Source organism: Anastrepha ludens, chromosome 6, assembly GCF_028408465.1.
Source record: "Anastrepha ludens isolate Willacy chromosome 6, idAnaLude1.1, whole genome shotgun sequence".
Classification (NCBI taxonomy): Eukaryota; Metazoa; Arthropoda; class Insecta; order Diptera; family Tephritidae; genus Anastrepha; species Anastrepha ludens.
Window position 1 is genome coordinate 69061666 of NC_071502.1, and position 22395 is coordinate 69084060.

At 34.4% G+C, this 22395-nt stretch overlaps 1 protein-coding gene across 1 annotated transcript in view; it reads right to left on the reverse strand.

Annotated features, from left to right (window-relative positions):
- The window catches only part of LOC128867100 (integrin alpha-PS3), a 90577-nt gene extending 68804 nt beyond the window's left edge, over positions 1-21773 (reverse strand). Inside the window, exons 1-2 of the mRNA XM_054108199.1 lie at positions 21288-21773; positions 15006-15479 (exon numbers count right to left, since the gene is read on the reverse strand). Of these exons, the coding sequence (XP_053964174.1) occupies positions 15006-15265 (260 nt within the window). The 5' untranslated portion in view covers positions 15266-15479; positions 21288-21773. The remainder of the gene's footprint in view (positions 1-15005; positions 15480-21287) is intronic.
- Between the last annotated feature and the right edge of the window lie 622 nt (positions 21774-22395).

Consider the following 22395-nt stretch of genomic DNA (forward strand, 5'->3'; position numbering starts at 1 on the left):
TTTAATTAAATTTGCTTTTTTTTATAATTTTGACGCTCATCGTTAACTAATCCAATTGGGTAATTTTTGAGCCAGATACAGAACTTAATCGGCAAAACTCTATTTTAAAGAAATATATTAGTTTTATGTTTACTACTTACGTATATTCAGAAGCTGAAAACGTTGAGCGTAAAGAATTTTATTACTCAAAGTGAGCTCTGCGTTTTAACTCGCGTATCAACAGCTGTGCATATTATTGCATATTTATTAAGTACACACACACACATGTAGACATACACACCTGCATCAAAACGCAGTCACGACAGCATTCTTTACGCGAAGGTCGTTTTGTCTACTGAAAATTCTATTACATATTCACATAAATATCACATAAATATATACAAACATATCCCAAGCATATGTCTATGTATGTATATATGTATATGTATAAGTATACCAAGCATATCTAGGCATACAATTTACAAAAATTAGCTCTCGACTTGCGCAATTTAATTTTTTGGTTTGTCTGGTTGTATGGGATTGGAAACAAAAGCTTACTCGTAAAGAACACAAAACAAATTGAATACAATTTTTTTTTGTTGCCCGTGTTTTCTTCTCCTCTATATTCATTCAAAAGAACTTAATAAATATGCATAACTAGCAAATCAAGGTGAAAAACGTCATTGCAGTCATGAATAAACGAATGTGCTTAGTAATACGAGTATCCCCACCCAGGTTTACTGTATTCACTAGATAAATGCACACTGGCTTATGACGGTTTGTATACAATATATTATGTGTGTATATACACTTGTATATTTATTCACGTAAAAATTGTTTATGAAAATTGTCCACTCAATTGTGTTCGTAGTTGAGTGCATTAGTCATACAGAGCCGGGCTCTTGTCAGCATTCACTTTCGTTTGCACATCTGTTACCTATTTAGCTGAGGGGGTTGACATTGCATGCAACTGTCATTTCTTTTAATTTCAGTTTATGGATTTCCCGTTGCATTATAAATGCACCACCAAATAAGGCGATATTTACTATTTAATGACTTTGAGGAAATCGTTTTGTATGGTAAAAATGTAGTAACGCTAATGCAATGCATTTTAAGTAATTACCACTTGGTCATAAGGGATTTGCTAATATGGTTCGAATTAACAGTGTCCAGCTTGGTTATTTTCATAAATAATGGTTTGAACAATAAGTGCAAGTCGATAAATCAATAAGAGGAGAGCATTTGTATATTAGCGCATTGTCAGTTCTGAGTACGAAATGGTTCCAATGAAGCTTCATATGTCATTTGCACACTTTTTGGCCAAACTTGGTTATGCAAGGTGACACAAAATTAGTTATCCAATTTTGTTTTTGAATAAATATCGAGCTTTGTGGAAGTACCACTGATCATTAATGGTAAAATCGTACCAAGTGGACGAATGTGTCGGAAGCCAGCGATCGTGCAGCGTTCCATTCGGCACAGAAGATGTGTGTAGTGGATATACCGAAATTCCATCAGGAAGAAAGAAGTCATTGCTAGGGAGATGGATATGTTCACCTGACTTGCGACTTATTCGCTAGAAAAAAATTTTTCACAAACGCACAGACCATATTTAACTCCGCCAATAGATAGAGAAAATTAATAAAAATCTACCGAAAATTAGCGTTAATTTTAAGTTTGAAAAAAAAAAAGAAATCAAAACCTTCCAAATATCGAGGAACATTTATGAGTATTTCTATATACATATATAAGTATATATTCCCATGTACTATGTGAATCTATTGCGATTTCAAAATGTTTAAACAAAATGTATACAAGTTTTAAATAGTAATTAAATTTAAATTGTAATCGCTCAGAAAAAGTAATCATTGATCAATCTATTTAACAAAATAAAATATAAAATATCGTTTTCACTAATGAAGAAATAATTTTTTGGTATAAACTTATAACAAGCAAAATAACTAAGTCTATGCCATGGTTCTCATTATTCCGCAGACATTTTAGTTTGACCCATAAAAGCACCATTTCTTTGCATACTTATAACAATGGAGTAAAATGATATTGGGTGCTTTCCATTTCAATTCAACCGGGCTATTCGGGACATGTTCTTCGATTTCAATGTAACTCAAATATGTTGCTCTCTGGTCAAAATAATGAGACACGTACTTTTTTGTTCGCCCGAAAAAAAGTTTTTTCAAGATTTATCGGCAATTTTGTTTTTCGGCTCAAAATCGATTTTTTTTTTAATTATATAAGAATTTTTTTTTTAAATGCTCATAACTTAATCAAAAATGAACCCATTTTAATGATTCTAGGTTCAAAATGATCGTCATTACTTGCATGCGCGCTTTCATGTAGAAACAATTGCAAAAAAGTAATTAGTTGACGATTTTTTATTTTGCAAAAAACAAAAAGTGCGAAACAGGTTTTTTACTCAAAAATTCATTACTCAAAAACAACTCATTTTAGTTACTAGGCATTCAGCTCAATTGAAGTTTGAGGTGTTCTGTTGATTTGGAAAAAGTTAAAAAAAAAAAGTACACATACAAATACATGAAATATTGAATTTCGAATCTTTTTTGTTTTTCCGGTTGAATTGAAATGGAAAGCATCATTGTAAAATCTATTAAAAACCTTGACAGCCACCCTATTTAGTGAAGAGTTTGGGTCCACACGCAGGATTCTAGCAGCACAGGCGCTAATATGCGCCGCAACATCTGTTAAAAGGTTTCTGGTTCAGTGCAGTATTGCAATGATTGATTAACTGTCTTATTCGCGAGATCTTGCCTTTGGTTTGAAAGGAACAAGATTTGGGGTCATTGAAGTTGTCTGGCAGAAAGGAGCTCGCATCTTTAAGGAGCTAGGTCATCTACCTAGTAATGATTCGAGCAACGGAAGAATCCCATGGATATGTGTAGGAAAAGAGGAAGCGTCAATATTGAATGGTGATGATAGGTAAATGATGATGGTAATGAGTAGTAAAGTCCTCCCTCGACGAACATTACTAACACTAAATAAATTTCTCATCACACCCGTCCGAACGTATGGCGTAGAACTTGGACGATGACAATATCCGTTGAGGCGGCCCTTGGAGTGTTTGAGAGAAAGATTCTGCGAAAGATGTTTGGATCTTTGCGCGTTGGTGATGGCAGGCATCGTAGGCGATGGCACACAATGAGTTGTATAAGCTTTATGACGACATAGACATAGCGCAGCGAATAGAATAATAAATACAAACACTCCGGCTCTGAAAGTATTCGATGTGGTACTAGCCGGTGATAGGAGAGGAAGACGAAGGGCTCATCTGCGTTGGAAAGATCAGGTGGAGAAAGACTTGATGTTACTTGGTGTGTCCAACTGGAACCGGTTAGCACGAGAAAGAAATGACTGGCGAACTTTGTTAAGCTCGGACAAAATCGCATTAGCGGTTATAGCATCATTCAAGAAGAATAAGAAGATGATAAGTAAAAATTATTCAAATCAAAATAAAATTGTTTATGGTGTAAACCTCTTTATTTGTTATTTAATGTCTACATGTCTCGTACATCTGCGGCCGCCGTAGCCGAATGGTTGGTGCGTGACTATCACCGGAATTCACCGAGAGAACGTCGGTTCGAATCTCCGTGAAGCACCAAAATTAAGAAAAACATTTTGAAAAACATGCCATGAAAAATCTTCTCATAAAAATACCTGCCGCTCGGAGTCGGCTTAAAACTGTAGGTCCCTCCATATGTGGAACAACATCAAGACGCACACCACAAATACTAGGAGGAGCTCGGCCAAACACCCAAAAACAGGGTGTACGCGCCAATTATATATATATATATACATATATACATCTCGGATGAAAAAAATACATACAAATTCTATAAGGCTTTACTTAAGATATGGCAAGGAACATAGGTGGATGCCTCGTCTTCTTGAGTTTTCTTAAATATTTAGAACTCTTACTACTTTTAGTTTTGGACTCAAAACATACGGTAAACATTTGATAACCTATAATATGATAACCTATAACATTGCCTAACCCTCGATAGACGAGAGCGAAAGGCTGCTTCCAATCTCACCAAGAATAAGCCCCTTTCATAAAAGCGAGTGACAGTTAAATGTGCGACCCTCGATTTAAGGGAGCCATCCCACCATTTAAAAATGTAATATAAATATTTTATGGTTGAAAACTGGTTCAAAAAAGGTTTCAATTGATAATCGATTCCTAACAAAATTCCAACTATTGGAAACACTCGAAACGCACATTCATTTGATATACCCCTATCCATGGCCAGCCCAAATAAATAATCGAAATGGCAACAAGACGGAATATTTTGCAATCCCGCCGATTCGTGTGCTCTTGTAAGCACTGCGTGGTTCCTAAAAATGTAGTTATACAATAAGTATGTGCGCACATTTGTATGACCGTACGTATGTATGTATATTTTCAAAACAAAATAAGCAAATAATAAATATTTCGCAAATCTAAAAATACAGCCACTAAATCGTCGCGCGCTGTTCACGCGACGTCACGAACAAAATTTCAATGTCAATGCCCCCAACAAACAGAACCACAGAAGTAGGTAGATATGTAGGTATGTATGTGTTTTAAATTCAAACGAATAATCAGGTAATAGTGTCCAAAGTCAATACACTACTCTCACTGAGCGGATCTGAGTTGGTCTCAAGTGATGCAAAAGGTGATAAAGAGCAACACAATCGATGTGCAACGGGAGGGCAGTTAGGCTGATGAAGTGCTGGACTGATAAACTGTTCGAGTGGCAAATAAGCAGATTGACTGATGGACTTGGGGCAACAACTAAACCCAGCCAACTAAGTGTGTACGTATGTATATGTATATATGGGCATGAATGTATTTTTTTTAATTTACAACTGAGTAGGCATAGTTCTGCATTTGTAGATAAGCATTTCGATGCCACTGCTGTAAAAATAACAAATTGTGACAAGCGACTGAAACGACAGCACATCGAAATAAGCAAACAACAAACAACTAAAAAACAAAATACAAACAATTGAGATGAGGTAACATGTCAGCTACATGGACTGTTATAAGCATATATACACACATATATACATTTACGAGGGTGGACTAAACAGTTTCAGGTCTGATAAAAAAATTTGTTTTTCCAATTAAATCTCCATCAAAACTAATAGTTTTTTCGTAATAGTAGAGTAGTACTATTTTTATGGTACACTGTGTCAAGCTCTTCAAAATACGCATTGGAAGCTTGCATGACTTCCCAGTTTTCTTCAAACTTTTTAACACCGAATCATTTTCTGCGGTTAGGAAAAAAATGTTAATCGCTTTGAGGAAATCTGGAGAATATCTTTTCGAATTTCAACTCGTTGATTTTAACCATTGCAACCGCCAAAGCATAGGCGAATTTTTAGACCCAACGTAGCATCCACCTCACACGAAAAAACTTCTCTGTACACTAATGTTGATATAAAATTATGCGAACACATACAGTTGATATTCCAGTAGTCTCAGCTGCACACACTTTTATAAATTTTTTCGATCAATTCGGCGGTTGTGACCATTGAGGTCATGCATAGGGCGTATTAAACGTGGTGCGTCATCACTGAGTCATCACCCATGATTTAATTCTTCAGTATGAAGGAGACAGATTTTTTCAGAGTGGAATACAATTCTGCTTTGAATTAAGTTGGTATAAGGTGCTTTATTATAAAAATATCTTATGACCGCACATTACTCTGGTTTTTCCATTCTCCCAAGACTTCTTCTGCAATGGATTATCAAACTAATCAACTTATCAAACACTAACAGAGCAATTGATCTGAAGGTTAACATGCAAGGATAGTGTTATACAAAACCAGCACAAGATCAGGTCTGCTGGCTATACTTTTTGAGCAAGTCGGAAATGTTTCACCTTGCCCTCGTATATGCACACATATGCACATATAATGCCAAAGATCCATACAAGTGTGTACATAGTTTTTTGCGTAAGCACGGGAAAGCTTAGATGAGCCCGCCCACGACACCGATTATGTAGTATTTCATAAAATGTTTTTCACATTGATGGATTCAAATACGCAAGAAAAAGATTAAAAATAATTAAATGCAACGCAATGTTTACTTTCTAATTTGTTTAAAAAGAAACAAATAAAAAGCGAGTGCAGCTAAAAAAGTGTAATTACAAACATAATATCAAATTACAATATAATCAATTACAAATAAAATATCATAATTACAAACATTATCGAATTGTTATCGAAACCGCAGCAATGTGGGTAAATTAATGCACACAATTTGTAGACTTTTGAACAAAACAACTTATAAGACTTTAAGAGATTTTGTTTTGAGGTCAATAAATTCCGATTTACCTCGGAAATTTTTTAAAAATATTTTTTACACTTTTATTAAAACTGTTACGTAAACGACAGCCATAAATGATTAGTTTATAAAATATTAAGAGAAAAGCAAACAATTTGGCAAACCTAAAGAAAAAATATAAAAAGTAAATTCTTGAAAATTACATCTACTCGTGAATATTTTTATAGAATTTTTATTAAATTTTTTTAGTATTCTTCTAGTGCACATATAAATTCTTCAAAAAATAGTTTTCAGGATTCACCTGAGAGAGAGACTTTTTATAAATTGTGTGAATTTTTACTTGGATTCGAACAGTTATCCCATTGGAAACAAAACAGTAATCTGAAGAAATTAGAACAACATGAAGAACTGTCACATCCAATACACGACATAGTATATCGAGTAAATAGAGTAATTCACAAAAGCAATTAAAGGAAAGAAAAATGTAAAGCGGTTCTCGTGGGGGCGTACCATAACACTGCTACACCACAAACAAGCCTATTGATATTGCGCATGAAAAGGTGGCGAACCAGTTTGCCCGACGTCATAAAACAACGTGCAAGAAAAAACCAGAGCGAATATAAATTTTAGTTCGCTAAGTGATACTTAATCTTCTCAAAAATTTCCTTCGGAACTATTGTAGGAGATTTCCAGTCTATTGATACGGGGCATTATAGGAGTCAGCGTCCAGTACCTCACAATATCCGAATAGGACTTCACTCCATACCGAGCTAAAGTAAGTTTAAACTATTTTGCATAGAGTCTATTACGTAGCCTATGTACAAAATAATAATTACACTAGTCTACAAGGAAAAGTATCGGAAATAATTTAAACTAATATCTGCTTCTCTGTCCATGCAAAATTCGGATTGATAACTAAAATTAATTTATTAGTTTGAGTTTTTACGATAATCGTATCTTTCGTGTTTAATGGAACTAGGCCGACAAAATTTAACCAACATTCAGACCCAGAAACCAGACTATATATTTCCGAAGGTTTATGATGCGCTGAATCCAAATCTGGCCTCAGAATTGCTCTATCATCTCTAGTTTTCGAGATATCCTAACCTAAAAGTGCAAAAAACACCATTTTTGCCCATATTTGAGGTTATGTAGCCTTGCAGATGTTTTCTTTCACCAAAATTAAAGGATGGCATCTTTAAATACAATCCTTCTTTTTTCAAATGGCGTTTTGTTTGCTCAAATATCATTTTTTTTCGCAGAGAGATCGCATTTTGAAATTTTCATGTTTCGAAATTTTCCTACACCTGAAAATCGATTAAGATAACATAGACATGATATAGTCGCTTACTAATTTTCTTGGGTTTGAGGGCCTGAAATATATGGATTAATAGTATGTAAATTTGGAGTTTGTGGGAAAGCCTGCTTGCGGTTATGTGGGTTAGCCTGCTCGCGGTATGATAGGGGTGGTGGGGTTAGGGCTGTGTGTGACTCGGTACCCAAAGGTTAGATAGTGTAGGGATGTGGTGAGTCAGCACACTTATGGTGTGAGACAAAATTTTAAGAAAAATAAGACTCAATTCAAGAAAATTAGTAATCGAATATATCATGTCTATGTTATCTTAATCGATTTTCAGGTGTAGGAAAATTTCGAAACATGAAAATTTCAAAATGCGATATCTCTGCGAAAAAAAATGATATTTGAGCAAACAAAACGCCATTTGAAAAAAGAAGGATTGTATTTAAAGATGCCATCCTTTAATTTTGGTGAAAGAAAACATCTGCAAGGCTACATAACCTCAAATATGGGCAAGAATGGTGTTTTTTGCACTTTTAGGTTAGGATATCTCGAAAACTAGAGCTGATAGAGCAATTCTGAGGTCAGATTTGGATTCAGCGCATCATAAACCTTCGGAAATATATAGTCTGGTTTCTGGGTCTGAATGTTGGTTAAATTTCGTCGGCCTGTGTTATTAAATTAATTAAATTATTTCCAGTTTATCTCTCTCTCAAGAATGCGTTCCGTTCGTTGCTTGATGTGATCAATAATGCACTTCTGGCAAACTCAGTGCATAAGTAGGCAAAACTGTCATATGAAATATATAAATTCTAGAATTAAATTTCGGATCAATATCTCATATAATAGTTGTGAGTAAAATCGATGAAAAATTATAGCGCCCTTCAGTCTTTCCTCTCATAAACTCAATGATCTTAGACTATGTTAGACCATGGTTTAGACTACTTATAACTTAGTTGGCTATAAATTTGTGTCAGGTTCTCTATGCAATCGTGGAAAGCGTCTGTTGAATTTGAAAACGAAATGGCGAAAAAACGAAAGATATTCACATCAAATAGGGGAAAAAACAACGCAACAACAAATTATATAAAAAAGTAAATACTCTTTTCATTTACCGGCTTTGAGCTGCAGTTCTTCGATTGCAACAAGGAGAAATGGTTGCTGTCCACAAAATTTTTGAAGAATTAACAAATTATCCTTCTTTTTTGGGGAACACTTTCAGCTGTCAAATCGTGTAAGCATAATTGTATGTATGTGAATATCAAACTCAATGACGTAGTTCAAAGCTTAATTGCCTCAGCAAAGGGTCTGTTTGGACAGAGTCTTAGATTTGAAGTAAGAAGTATTTATTACGCATTGATCTATAGGTAAAAAGTGTGGCATAAAGATACAGGTCATCATCATTGTTACCTTAATACCTTCCGCCCTCTACATTCTTTCTATTACCAAAGCAAACCTATTTCAAAAATATACCTATTTTAAGCGGTGCAGTCAAGCGAGGAAGATCCAACCCCCGCTGAATAAATTTATCGACTCGGTCCCTCGAGTGAAAAATGAGTTATACTCGTATTCCCAAAGAAGCCACTGAAACTCTTAGATACTTGAAAGAAAAGCCTCATATGTAGCATTTGTTTAATGCTTCGAATCGATTTATTGTTTAAATACTTTTTATTTAAATTTATTAACTCTTTTTTGTAATTATTGCGGGGCTGTCCGTACAGATTTACACCTAGACAATATTTGCCCCTATTAAATTACTGTTTTACGCCGTATGCTTCAGTGGTAAAAACAAAGCAGAGAGGCAACAGTAGTCCAAGTTTTTAGTTGACTTATTGTTAGTTTCATTTCAGCTTCTTCGACTTGAAAGATCAAAGAAAATTTGGCAAGCATGGGCAAGTATTCAATATAAAGTAGAAAAAATCAAAATTCGACCCACACTTCATTGCCTCTACAAGAGATATGAACAGTTGGTGCAGATGGCCAATAAAAGTTTGGTATTTATGGGCACAGCGGCCGCCGTAGCCGAATGAGTTAGTGCGTGACTACCATTCGGAAGATGTAGATTCGAATCTCCATGAAACACCAAAATGAAGAACAATTTTGACGTGATAACGTCTTATAATTCGATTTAACAGGCTGCACGCACGAAAAAATGTGTCGTTACCTTGCTCATTAGTGTTACCTTGCTCTTTAGTGTTACCTTGCTCATTAGTGTTACCTTGCTCTTTAGTGTTACCTTGCTCATATGTAGTTACCTTGCTCATTAGTGTTACCTTGCTCTTTAGTGTTACCTTGCTCATTAGTGTTACCTTGCTCTTTAGTGTTACCTTGCTCATTAGTGTTACCTTGCTCATTTGTCGTTACCTTGCTCATTGCATTGCATGAACTGCAAGCGAAAGCGCGGAACGAACGACAAAGCAAACAAAGCAAACGAACGGCAACGTTCGACATCTTGCTCTCTCCTACTTAAGTGAGCGTATATATGTATGTATATGCGCATATGTACATATATATTCACATATTTGTATTTGCATATGCCTTGTTATTGATTATTATTATTGTAATTTGATTCACTTGAAGAATTTAAAATAAAACCAAGTTTGTTAATAATACCTGTTGTTTTAATGTTATAATTATTAATTTTTTTATTATATATGAAGGAAAAAATGTATTTTAATATTTACTATATGCCTTATAAGATATGTTGTCTATACTATATTAATATTATAAAGAGGAAAACTTTGTTTGTTTGTAATGAATAGGCTCACAACTACTGGACCGATTTTAAAAATTCTTTCACCATTCGAAAGCTACATCATCCACGAGTAACATGGATTATATTTTATTTTGGAAATAGGGCTCGAGATATAGGTCAAAACGTGGACCCGGGTAACCTTCGGATGTGTATGTACAATGTGGGTATCAAATGGAAGCTGTTGGTGAATGCTTAAGTCCAGAGTATTTTTTATGCCTCTCTGTGACTAGGGTCTCGAGATAGAGACCAAAACGTGGACCCTAGAATGTGTTTGTACAATATGGATATCAAATTGAAGCTGTTGGTGAATGCTTTAGTACAGAGTATTTTTCATGCCGCTCCGTGACTGGAGTCTCGAGATATAGAACAAAACGTGGACCCGGGTAACCTTTGGTTGTGTATGTACAATATGGGTATCAAATGAAAGCTGTTGATAAGTGCTTTAATACGGGGTAATTTTCATACCTATTGATGACTAGAGTCTCGAAATATATGCCAAAACGTGGACCCGCCGTGTCTTTGAACCGAATTAAACCAAACTTACACACATTGTTAAGTAGGTATTGAAGATGATTTCCGTATAGTTTGAATACCTATTGGTAGATAGGGTCTCGAGATATAGGTCAAAACGTGGACCCGGGTAACCTTCGGACGTGTATGTACAATATGGGTATCAAATGAACGCTGTTGGTGAATGCTTTATGATATGTTATGTTATGTTATGTTATGTTATGTTATGTTATGTTATGTTATGTTATGTTATGTTATGTTATGTTATGTTATGTTATGTTATGTTATGTTATGTTATGTTATGTTATGTTATGTTATGTTATGTTATGTTATGTTATGTTATGTTATGTTATGTTATGTTATGTTATGTTATGTTATGTTATGTTATGTTATGTTATGTTATGTTATGTTATGTTATGTTATGTTATGTTATGTTATGTTATGTTATGTTATGTTATGTTATGTTATGTTATGTTATGTTATGTTATGTTATGTTATGTTATGTTATGTTATGTTATGTTATGTTATGTTATGTTATGTTATGTTATATTATGTTATGTTATGTTATGTTATGTTATGTTATGTTATGTTATGTTATGTTATGTTATGTTATGTTATGTTGTGTTGTGTTGTGTTGTGTTGTGTTGTGTTGTGTTGTGTTGTGTTGTGTTGTGTTGTGTTGTGTTGTGTTGTGTTGTGTTGTGTTGTGTTGTGTTGTGTTGTGTTGTGTTGTGTTGTGTTGTGTTGTGTTGTGTTGTGTTGTGTTGTGTTGTGTTGTGTTGTGTTGTGTTGTGTTGTGTTGTGTTGTGTTGTGTTGTGTTGTGTTGTGTTGTGTTGTGTTGTGTTGTGTTGTGTTGTGTTGTGTTGTGTTGTGTTGTGTTATGTTATGTTATGTTATGTTATGTTATGTTATGTTATGTTATGTTATGTTATGTTATGTTATGTTATGTTATGTTATGTTATGTTATGTTACGTTATGTTATGTTATGTTATGTTATGTTATGTTATGTTATGTTATGTTATGTTATGTTATGTTATGTTATGTTATGTTATGTTATGTTATGTTATGTTATGTTATGTTATGTTATGTTATGTTATGTTATGTTATGTTGTGTTGTGTTGTGTTGTGTTGTGTTGTGTTATGTTATGTTATTTTATTTTATGTTATGTTATGTTATGTTATGTTATGTTATGTTATGTTATGTTATGTTATGTTATGTTATGTTATGTTATGTTATGTTATGTTATGTTATGTTATGTTATGTTATGTTATTGTATATATACAGGTATGTATTTAAGGACACAGTACTGCATAAAATGCAACAACAAAGCGGTATTTCCAAGCAGTTCGTTCTGTTCGAATATGCAACCATGGAAGCAGTCGAGTCGGACCGGCATGTGAGCGCTCAATCCATTCTAATGGAAAACTGTTTTAAAGCACTTGCGTAAGGATGAGTTTAACATGATCATTTTATGCTCAAAATAAAGAAAAAAACAATTGAGAACCTTTTACTTCGCCAACATATGCATAAATGTAAAACGCTTTTAAACTCCTATCTCTTCGACGCTTCACTCTTCACTGCTCACATAAGCGTTCACAAACATACTCGTATGTATGTATGTGTGTATGTGACATGGAAATACGTACAAAGTTTATTTATTCATTCAATATTCATAATTACTTAACTTTTAGTTTTTTACTATTTATGTTCAACTACCCTCTGCCGCAGCTACACTCCGCATTAGCCATGAATTCTCAGTTAACTCATTCAGCCGTTAATTGAATAAAGAATTCATGCACGAATTTAAATGACAATAAATTTCTTTATAAGTTCGCTTGTAGTCTGACGTAAGATCTCATGATTTTCTAAACTCGCTGCAGTACGTACCTCCGTCCCGTCCCACAGTCTACATATAAGCAAGTCTTTATGAACATTTGCATACGGGAATGAGTGTGGAAGTGTAGTCTTTGAAGTACTTTTGAATATCTAACGTTCTAACTCCAGGGGAAGTGGCAATTGAAAAGCATTTATTATGTTCGTTATTGCAAATTCTTTTATATAACTATTTTGTAGAATATTTATTTGTTTATTTTGGAGGTGTAGCCCAAAGGCGTGGAGAAATTGAATGCTAATAAATTAACCAAATTAAGATAAGAATTCGGGTTCTTTTATAATAATATAAATAACTTTAAAGAATTGATCGCCGTGAAAAGATAAATGTAAAGGCGAGAGTTCAAAGAATGAATTATAATACCATGCGAATAATCAACTTTTTTGCTTTTTTTTTGTACCCCAAAAATCATCGTAGAAATGTAGTACTCTTCTTAATTCAAAACGTAAGTTGGCTTGTGCTGTTCATCACATTTTTGCTTAGAACTAAATTTGATGGCATTAATTAGCTTGACTATTTTTGTCACAGCTTTCTGAAACTAATTTTTATGAGTTTTGACGAAGCGCTAGATAATTAGCCCCCTGACTCAGAAAAATGTCACATGTTTTTAGAATTGGAAAAAGGGAAGGTCTTTATGGCCTTCGAGTAGCCTTCCATAGAACCTAACCTTTAGCTCATTTGTTGGTAAAAAAAAAATATTTATATAATATAGTATGTAGATATATTAATTCAATAGCTTAATAATTATTTGTTGACTATAGAAAAAATATGCTTAAGGAAATCTTAGTTAAAATATTTCTACTCATACAAATGGCTCCGAATGGCAGAGACGGATCGAAATTAAGAACCTTATTTAATTCCAATAGGGAGCAATAGGAGCAACTTTAGTATGGATTGGAATGGAATGGAATTGTGGATGGCTAGAAATTCTCTACATCATAACGTCATTTTATCAATTACACTTAAGGCCAAGAGAGAGATTTAAAGCATAGAGAAAGATAGAATGGGCGAGGATTCATTACTCCTCCAAAAACTAAGTAGTAGGATACTCAACAAATCCATTAAGCGGATTAACTACAAACGTGAAAGCGTAGAAGGCAAATCTTTTAAACAGAGATTTTAAATTTAGAAACTTACAACGCGACTCACAGGAAGTTATAATAACAATAATAATAATAATATTTGGCGGTTAAGCCCTTGTTGGATATTTGACCAAGCTTCTCCTCCCATTTGTGATGTGCGTCTTTAAATTGAGGGAGCGATCTACAGTTTCATGCCGCCTTCGAAAGCAGATGGCGCTTTTGTGAAGAATACCGTAGATTTGCCTTTGTCTGTCGAGGGACAAACCCTAAAATAGTAATGAGAAGTAATGAGTTTACTGAAGCTCAGCGAGTCGAAAGCAAGTTTAGTTTTCAAGTTTTGATTTCGTCCTATATGACTAATGACAGTGATATGAAGGGGGCTTAGTCAGGCCTAGGTTTAAAACTGAAAAATCTGAACTGCAAGGCCGCACAAAAGCTGTGCATTGTGGTATAATTTGGAAACAATGTTATTGAAATGGGTGGAAAACTTTAACTTTTGTAACTCATTTAAGAGGATGAAACGATATTCAATGTTAGCAGAGTGAGTTGAGTATGAAAATGTCGTTGAAAATCTGTTTGAAAACCTATGATATGGCATTAAGAGAGGATTTAGTTATTTCATTCCACAAATGCGAGTTTACGACAGATCCGGTGAAGAGCTGAAAATTTAATAAATTCTTATACTGATTATTGCGAGTCTATGGTCTTTATGGCATGAAAGACGAATTGAGAACCATGAGAAAAAATAAAGTCACCTAATCAAAATATTTAACCTCAAAAACAAATTTTTACCATATACATACATATAATATAAATATTATGTGTAAGTACAAATCTATAAATGTAGGTATGAAGGCAAATGCAAGATGTAATGATGACCCTATAAGACACTGCTGAGCACTTTAGACTTTGAGATGTTTGTGATGACAGTAATAAGTATTTTTTAGTCAGCAGTATTACGTTGCAAGCATAAAACTGATTAGTTGATTTGCCTGTTTAGAGCCATAAGAGCTATAAAAGGAATAGAAGAATAGGTACTCAATTTTTTACCGAGGCTAGAACAGAAATGAGTAGTTTGCTAAGCATTTTTGTAATGAATGATAATGACAAGCTAAGCACTTATTTGGTACGCAACTGCCATGCAGGATAGTTTTTAGCACTTGTATCTATTACTTCCAAACTCACCTTGTTGGTCGCATCACCAGCGTGTAGCCGAAGTAGGAACTGCGTGTTTGTGGTTTGAAGAATTTCAAATGCTGCGGCGATGGAATTGCAATATTCGGTTGATTTGCAAAATTAAAGCCATCGGCAGGCCAAATCAAGGCAAATATGCTGAACAGCAGAGTGATGTAGGTGAATTGTCGGTTGTTGGATAGAACGCGGTTCTTGTTGCTTTTGTTGTAATATTGCGTTGACATTTTGACACGATTCGATTGATTGTGCATTTTTCATATAAATTTATGTATATTTGGTTAGTTCGCTTTTTCCCGGCTTTTTTTTTTGTTTTTGTCAGAAAACTAATTTATCACAATTGATTGCATGCAAATATTTTTGATTGGATTTCTGCCGTTGTGTTTATTTATTTGAATGCAGAAACGGCTGAGGTAAAATATTTGTAGTCTTTGTTTTTGTTAAGCTTGTACAGGTGTACTTCGAAAGCTGTTTAAGCGTAGAAAAATATTTTTATTAATGACATTTAAGCAGAATTCTTTTGTTTTCGTTTAGCTATCTTTTTGGGTTTTCACTCCAAGCCAATTTAATGATTTTTTAATTATTTTATTATCTCATGATTGAACAAATTTGATGAGACAATGTGGCCACTGACCACTCGGCAGGCAAACCTCCGAGTGTATTTGTGCCATGAAAAAGATTCTTATAAAAATATCTGCCGTTCGGAGTCGGCTTGAAACTGTAGGTCCCTCCATTTGTGGAACAACATCAAGACGCACGCCACAAATAGGAGGGGGAACTCGGCGAAACATCCAGGGTGTACGCGCCAATTATATATATATATGTGATCACTAAGCGAACTGTTTCCATGAACTGTAGAATAACCTGACCTAACCTAATTTTTTATCTTACAAAATTTTTTTGAGAAAAATTACCTTAACTTCGAAATACATTTTTATAATAATATCTATTATCCAATACTATACAAAACATTAGTGAATTTACAAATGTCATGGAAGGAAAATTGAAAACAAAGAACATAAATTTCGATATTGAGAAATTCATAATAATCAATTTCTCCTCAAACATCATAAACAGACTGAATGCTCGAGGTCTAAAAATTTTGCTAATTTTTTTATGTAAGATATGAAAACAGTCCTTTGAAGTATTCTTTATTGAAGTCCATTTGCTACCATCTGACTTTTTATACATTTCTAATTCTATTATACATTTCTTAACGAAAGGTAATGAAATTTTTTTACTGATTCCAGTCTTTCACAGTGCATTTAATACCAAGAGTATTGTAGTATAGAGTGCTTTGGTAAAATAGAAATCATTTAACTCTTTCTCTCAGCTTCTACTCTAAAAATAAATGTCAGTTTATCTGTTTATCCGTTTGTCCGATAGCAGTGAAATTTTTCTGTGTAGCTGCAGGTATTAGTCTACTTTATTTTAAGTCTATTTGGCCGCGCCGGAGTCGAACTATTCGTAAAAATCGCAATAATGGTCCGATTTGGCTCATATTAAAGATGCACTTACATGAAAATGAATATTCCTGCAAAAAAATAAACTCGCTAGATTGGATACCTAGGAAAAGTATTTTTTTGTTTTTTTTTTTTTTGGTTTTTTATTTTTCTTTTGACAAAAATTAACCCGCTAAGTGGCATTGCAGACCAGATATTAAGATAAGGTATTAAGGCTCATACTTAAGGCTTAAACTCGAAATTTAGTCTATAAAAATTTATATTAACGTACAATGGACGCTGAGAATTCTCGAGCTCACAAGTTTTAATTGTTCAAAAAACTTTGTCTTAAAATCATGAGATTTATTAAAATTTTATGAATAGCTTTCCAAAATTTTTATTTTAATTTTGCTTTTAATTGAAACGGCGTTAGACAATATCACACAAGCACAAAAGCAATCAAACATATTTGTTAATGAAGTGGAGAGAGAAGAATGCGAATTGAGCTGTAAAAATTTGATGGACCAATCTTCCCCTTCCTTTGAACGGATATTGCGAAGAAACATAGAGTGAAAACTTCGAAATCAACGAGACTTAGCTTCTTTATAAAAAAATTAACATTCCAAATTTTACCTACTTTTATCAAAAGTTTTCATTGAACATATAGAAGAAATGTAGCGCATGGTAAATATTTTCGCAAAACTTTATTCACAAATTTTATTAAAATTATCGATGGTCCAAAACAAGTATTTAATAAATACAAAATCTATTTAGGATTATATTATAATATACGGGTATTTTTCACTATAAAACTTTAATTATAAAAAATCGTCTAGAAAACTTAAGAATTCGGACGTTTTTATTAGATCAAACTACTTAAGAGCCCTAAGCGTCCACTGTATGAGGTGAATAGGAAAAAATTACGAGGATAATATTTCTTTAATGCATAATGCAAATAATTTGTTTATTTGTATAGACGATGGAGAAATAAAAAAAATTGTTTTTCTAAGCTTTAATGACAAAACAAGCCGGAAAGTAGGGATGCACATTGTCTCCCTTGCTATGTTTAATTGTCATCGACGATATCTTAAATGCTGCTCTAAATAAAGGACCAAAAAAAGGTATACTTTGGCACCCTATCGACATGGACTATAGAATGATCTGGCCATGCTGATGACACAGCTCTGCTGTCTAAAAGCCAGGGAAATATACAGAAGCAGCTCGGTGAACTGATGGACTGTGCAGGGAGTACTCGATATATAATATAAATATAATATAAATGTTTCTTACACAAATTTATGTGCGCGAATACTCCGGTGTACTCAGGCATCACCATATCTAAGCAACCAGTTGAAAAAGCAAACGAGTTTTTACATCTAGGAAGCTAGATTACGCAAGACGGCGGTGCAAATCAAGAGGTTGAGAGCAGAATAAGAGAAGTAAAGAAAATATGCTACGCTAAGCATATTTTGAAGCAGACCAAACTTCGTATTTTCCATTCAAATGAGAAATCGGTATTGCTTTTTGGGAACGCAATGTGGCGGAAATCACAAACAATTTCAAACATTCGTCAATCGATATCTCAGAATCAGTCTTCGTGTTTGGTGACCAGATATTTGAGTGTCAAACCAAGAATTGTTCGGTCATACACTACGGAAACCTGCTTCCGAAATTATTAGTATGGCCCTCGATTGGAATCCAAGCCGATCGCGCAGAAGTGGAAGACCTCGAAGGCTCATGGAGACACAGTCTTAATGAAGAAATCGACGTGGTCTCAAGTCAAGACAATGGCTAACAACCGAAGCGGTTTTAAAACATTTGTGATGAACTATGCGCCCACCAGACGCCTCTAAAGCAACTCATTATTATTATTATTTAATGACAGAGCATAACCAGCGAGTATTTGCTGGTCTTTAAATACAGGGTGGGGCATACAGCGTTTGCTATTTGAACCACCTATTTTTTTGAGAATGTTAACACAAATGACATGTCAAATGTGTTCATAATTTACTTAAAGGTTTGACATTTACGAAATGGGACGCTATGCGCTTGAACAAAATTGGGAAATATTGAAAACCTATTTCCAAATTGGTGAGTATTCTTCTTCTTTTCTGATGAAGCTCATTTTCACATCGGTGGCTACGTCAATAAGCAAAATTGTCGGATTTGGGGCTCAGAAAATCCACACGTTACTGTAGAGAAGCAAATGCATCCACAACGAGTCACTGTTTGGTGCGGTTTTTGGTCTGGCGGCATCATCGGGCCATTTTTTTTCGAGAAGCTAGAAGCCGCGGTTACAGTAAATGGCGAGCATTACCGTGACATGCTCAACGAGTTGTTTCCAAAAATTGAAGAGGATGACATGGACGACATTTGGTTTCAACAGGACGGTGCAACTTGTCACACCGCCAAAGTTACACTCGAACTTTTGGCTACCGTTTGTGAAAACGGAATAATCAGCCGAAATTCCGATATCAATTGGGCGCCTCGGAGCTGTGATTTAAGCCCGTTGGACTATTTTTTGTGAAAATGCAAACACGAAATCGAAGTTGACATTCATGAAATTGGAGCCAAAACAATCGAAAATATGCTTAAAAATTGGGTTGATCGAATGGCCTACAGTAAAGCCAGTCGTGGCAGTCATTTGAACGATATTATTTTTCATCATAAATGACAATGTTCAATCTTCAAAATAAAAAAAAAAGTTTGAAAAAATATTGATCAGTTTTTTTTTATAGCCGATTCAAAAAGCGAATTTTGCATGACCCACCCTATAAATGTCAAAGGCCTATACCTGTACTCTAAACCTTAACGTAGGATCGATCGAGATACTTATTTCAATGAATTTTGTAAGTAAATTGTGACAAAAATCCAACCACATAAAATCCAACGTTTTAATTAAAATTGATATACATATATTTGACGCGTACACCCTTTATTGGGTGCTTGGTCGAGCTCCTCCTCATATTTGTGGTGTGCTTCTTGATTTTGTTTTAAAAATGGCGCGACCTCCTGTTGTATGCCGCATCCGAACGGCAAATGTTTTTTTATGAGGAGCTTTGATTGGTTATAGTGACCCACTTAGATGAATTTAGAAAATATTGATTTTTTGTGTAATTGGCGCATATTTGAATAAATTAATTAATCAAAAAACCGACAGTCCATTTGTTAGAAATATTTTTTAAAATTTAAATGTAAACTTTCTCGAAAATATCTCATTTGAAAGATTGAACATTTTTGGTGTTATGCTGGCTGCGGCCTTGAATAAAGCGATTGAAGAGTACCCAACATACAACATACAACATTTTTTTGTCAATAATTCGATTTTTAACTTATATCGTATAAAGTTCAAAGTATATTTTAACCAGTAAAATTATTTTTGAAAATTTACATTTTTTATTTAAACTTTGGATAACTACTTTAAAATTTACTGGTAGTCGCATTACGGCCACTAGCCAATGCTAATAAATGTTTAACAACTACTCTGAAATGTTCAAATAGTGACGAAAAATATTACGATTGCTTGACTAAATTCACAACAAGAAAGGCAATTTGCTGTTAAGTAGTGTTATTCGGTATTTTTTTTTTTCTATATGCGCGCCTGAGTTTATTTTATTTTTTATTATTATTTTATATGTACACATCACTTTTAATTTTTCTTGGTATTAACTGACTGCATTAGTCATTCATATTGGTTAGTACTCATACGTATGATGTTAATTAAGTAATTCAAAACACTTCACTTCTAAGCAAAAAAACAATTTAGATAATTATACAGCTGTTTTCAACTCTAGAAGAATATTTTTAGTTCCTCTCGAAAACCGACTCAACTCATCAATTCTTTGCTTCTTTGCAATTTGCACACTAAGTATGTATTTTATATGGAGAAGTTAATTAATTTTCCCATGAATATTTTATGAGTAATTGCTTTATTTTTTTATTTTTTTCCACCATTCAGAATCATTAATCACAATTTGGGCACCAAACTTGTTTATCTTCTCTTATTTGCAGTCTCATATGAAACTGAAGCCATCCACCATACATACATATAAATACGTACACACAACTAACTAACTATCCAACTAGACTTTCGTTTTTTTCAACAGTTTCCATTTCGATTCAAGAAATAGAAAAAGAAAACTTAACCACTGATAAGCAAGCATACACTTGGAACGCTTCATTTCACTAATTTAATTAAACTGCGTTATAAAAGCATTGCTGCAATGCTGCTCCGCCAAAGCGTCCCCGAAGAGGACACAACTGGTTGCGATACAAAATTAAACTGCCATCCAGACCGGCCGGCCCACAATACGCCAAACGCACAATGTACCACATATACATACATGAGTGCCACATATACATGTGCATCTGTGTGTGTGTGTGATATTGTCTATGGCGTTGTACGCGTATTTTGCATTGCGTATCTGCCAGCCGGCTGGCAACTAGTATCACTTGCAAAAAGTATCTGCTGCTCACAAAACGATCGTCAACGCTCGTCACGCACCTACGAGCATCTCACACGCACACTGACCACCAGCACAATGCGACCGGCGAAACTGGCGGCGGATGTGATGATTTTCTCCACTATTTTTCCACAAGCTTTTTTTTAATTTTATTTAGAGTTTTTTTTACTTTTTTATATTTTTATATTTATATTTTTACGCTTTAATCTTCTGTGCTGTTGTTCTACAAAGTATATGTGCATTTGCTACTATGGTTGTTGTTATTGTTGTGATAGCACTTTTAAGCATAGCGTCCGCTTATTAGCGCTATTGTCGCGGTAATTGCAGCTTATAATATTTTTAATATACGAACTCAACCCTTGGCTACTTACGCAGTACGATCGCTATTGTCGCAAATGTATCTCAAGCTGACAGCGAGACTGCTGTCTGCAGACTCTGCTAGTACTTAGTCATATTTTGTTGATTACGCAGTCCTCATTATAACATACACACATGTCTACATTTGTATGCGCATTTATATAATTTATTTCGCTTCGTTTGTGGTTGCTGCACTTTTATTCATTTAAATGAAATTGTGATTAACATTGTTGTTATTTCTCGACTTCTTTGCATTTAGTTATTGATGTTGCATAGCAATTGCGGGCACATTTCATGCATGCCCTCCAAACAAACGCGCACACACCCGCACTTTATTGCACTCACTTTGCTTCAACACACCTCCACTTCGCTTCACTCCACTTCGACTTCAATTTCAGCGCCGTCACGTAAACTTTCGTACAAGTTTTCCCTAACATCGACTTAAAACTTTCCGGCTTTACTGCTTGCATCCGTCTTCGCCAACTAATAAACTGTAAATGACCAAGTCTCATTGGCCCTAAGCTGAGCTCAACTCAGCTCAGCTGTATCGTTGCTTGACGGGCTCTCCTCCAACAACTTGCTGGCTGAACTCCATTTAATTCTGTAGTTTCGTTTCATTCCACGTCGTTCGCTTCCATAGTTGTTGCTATCAACGGCGCCAATACGGGTTGTGCTCATACATATAGATTCCATGCAAAAGTACATATGCATATATATAAGTATGTGTGTAAATAGAAAAGCATTCAAGTCTCTCAATTGCACTAATTTTGCCGGCAGTGTTGTGGGCAATTGGGTCTGTTTCTCCGCCTATAGGGGAGATATACCAAAAACAAAAAACAATATATGTACTCACACTAGATATGCGCCGGCATAACATGTACATGGATATGTGCATATATTATATGTAGATACGTGCATATAAATATAGAATAAACAAAAAGTTTGGTTCTAAAAAGAGAGCACTTAAAGGGTGGTTGTTTGATTAGTATCTCTTCGGTGAGGGTGTTGAACACCTACAGACTATACTGTTACACATTTTCTGGGGAAATCCAAAATGAAGAATTATTCATTGCATAAATTTGAGCGAAGTTACCGAAAGATTTTGCGGCATTTGAAAGAGAA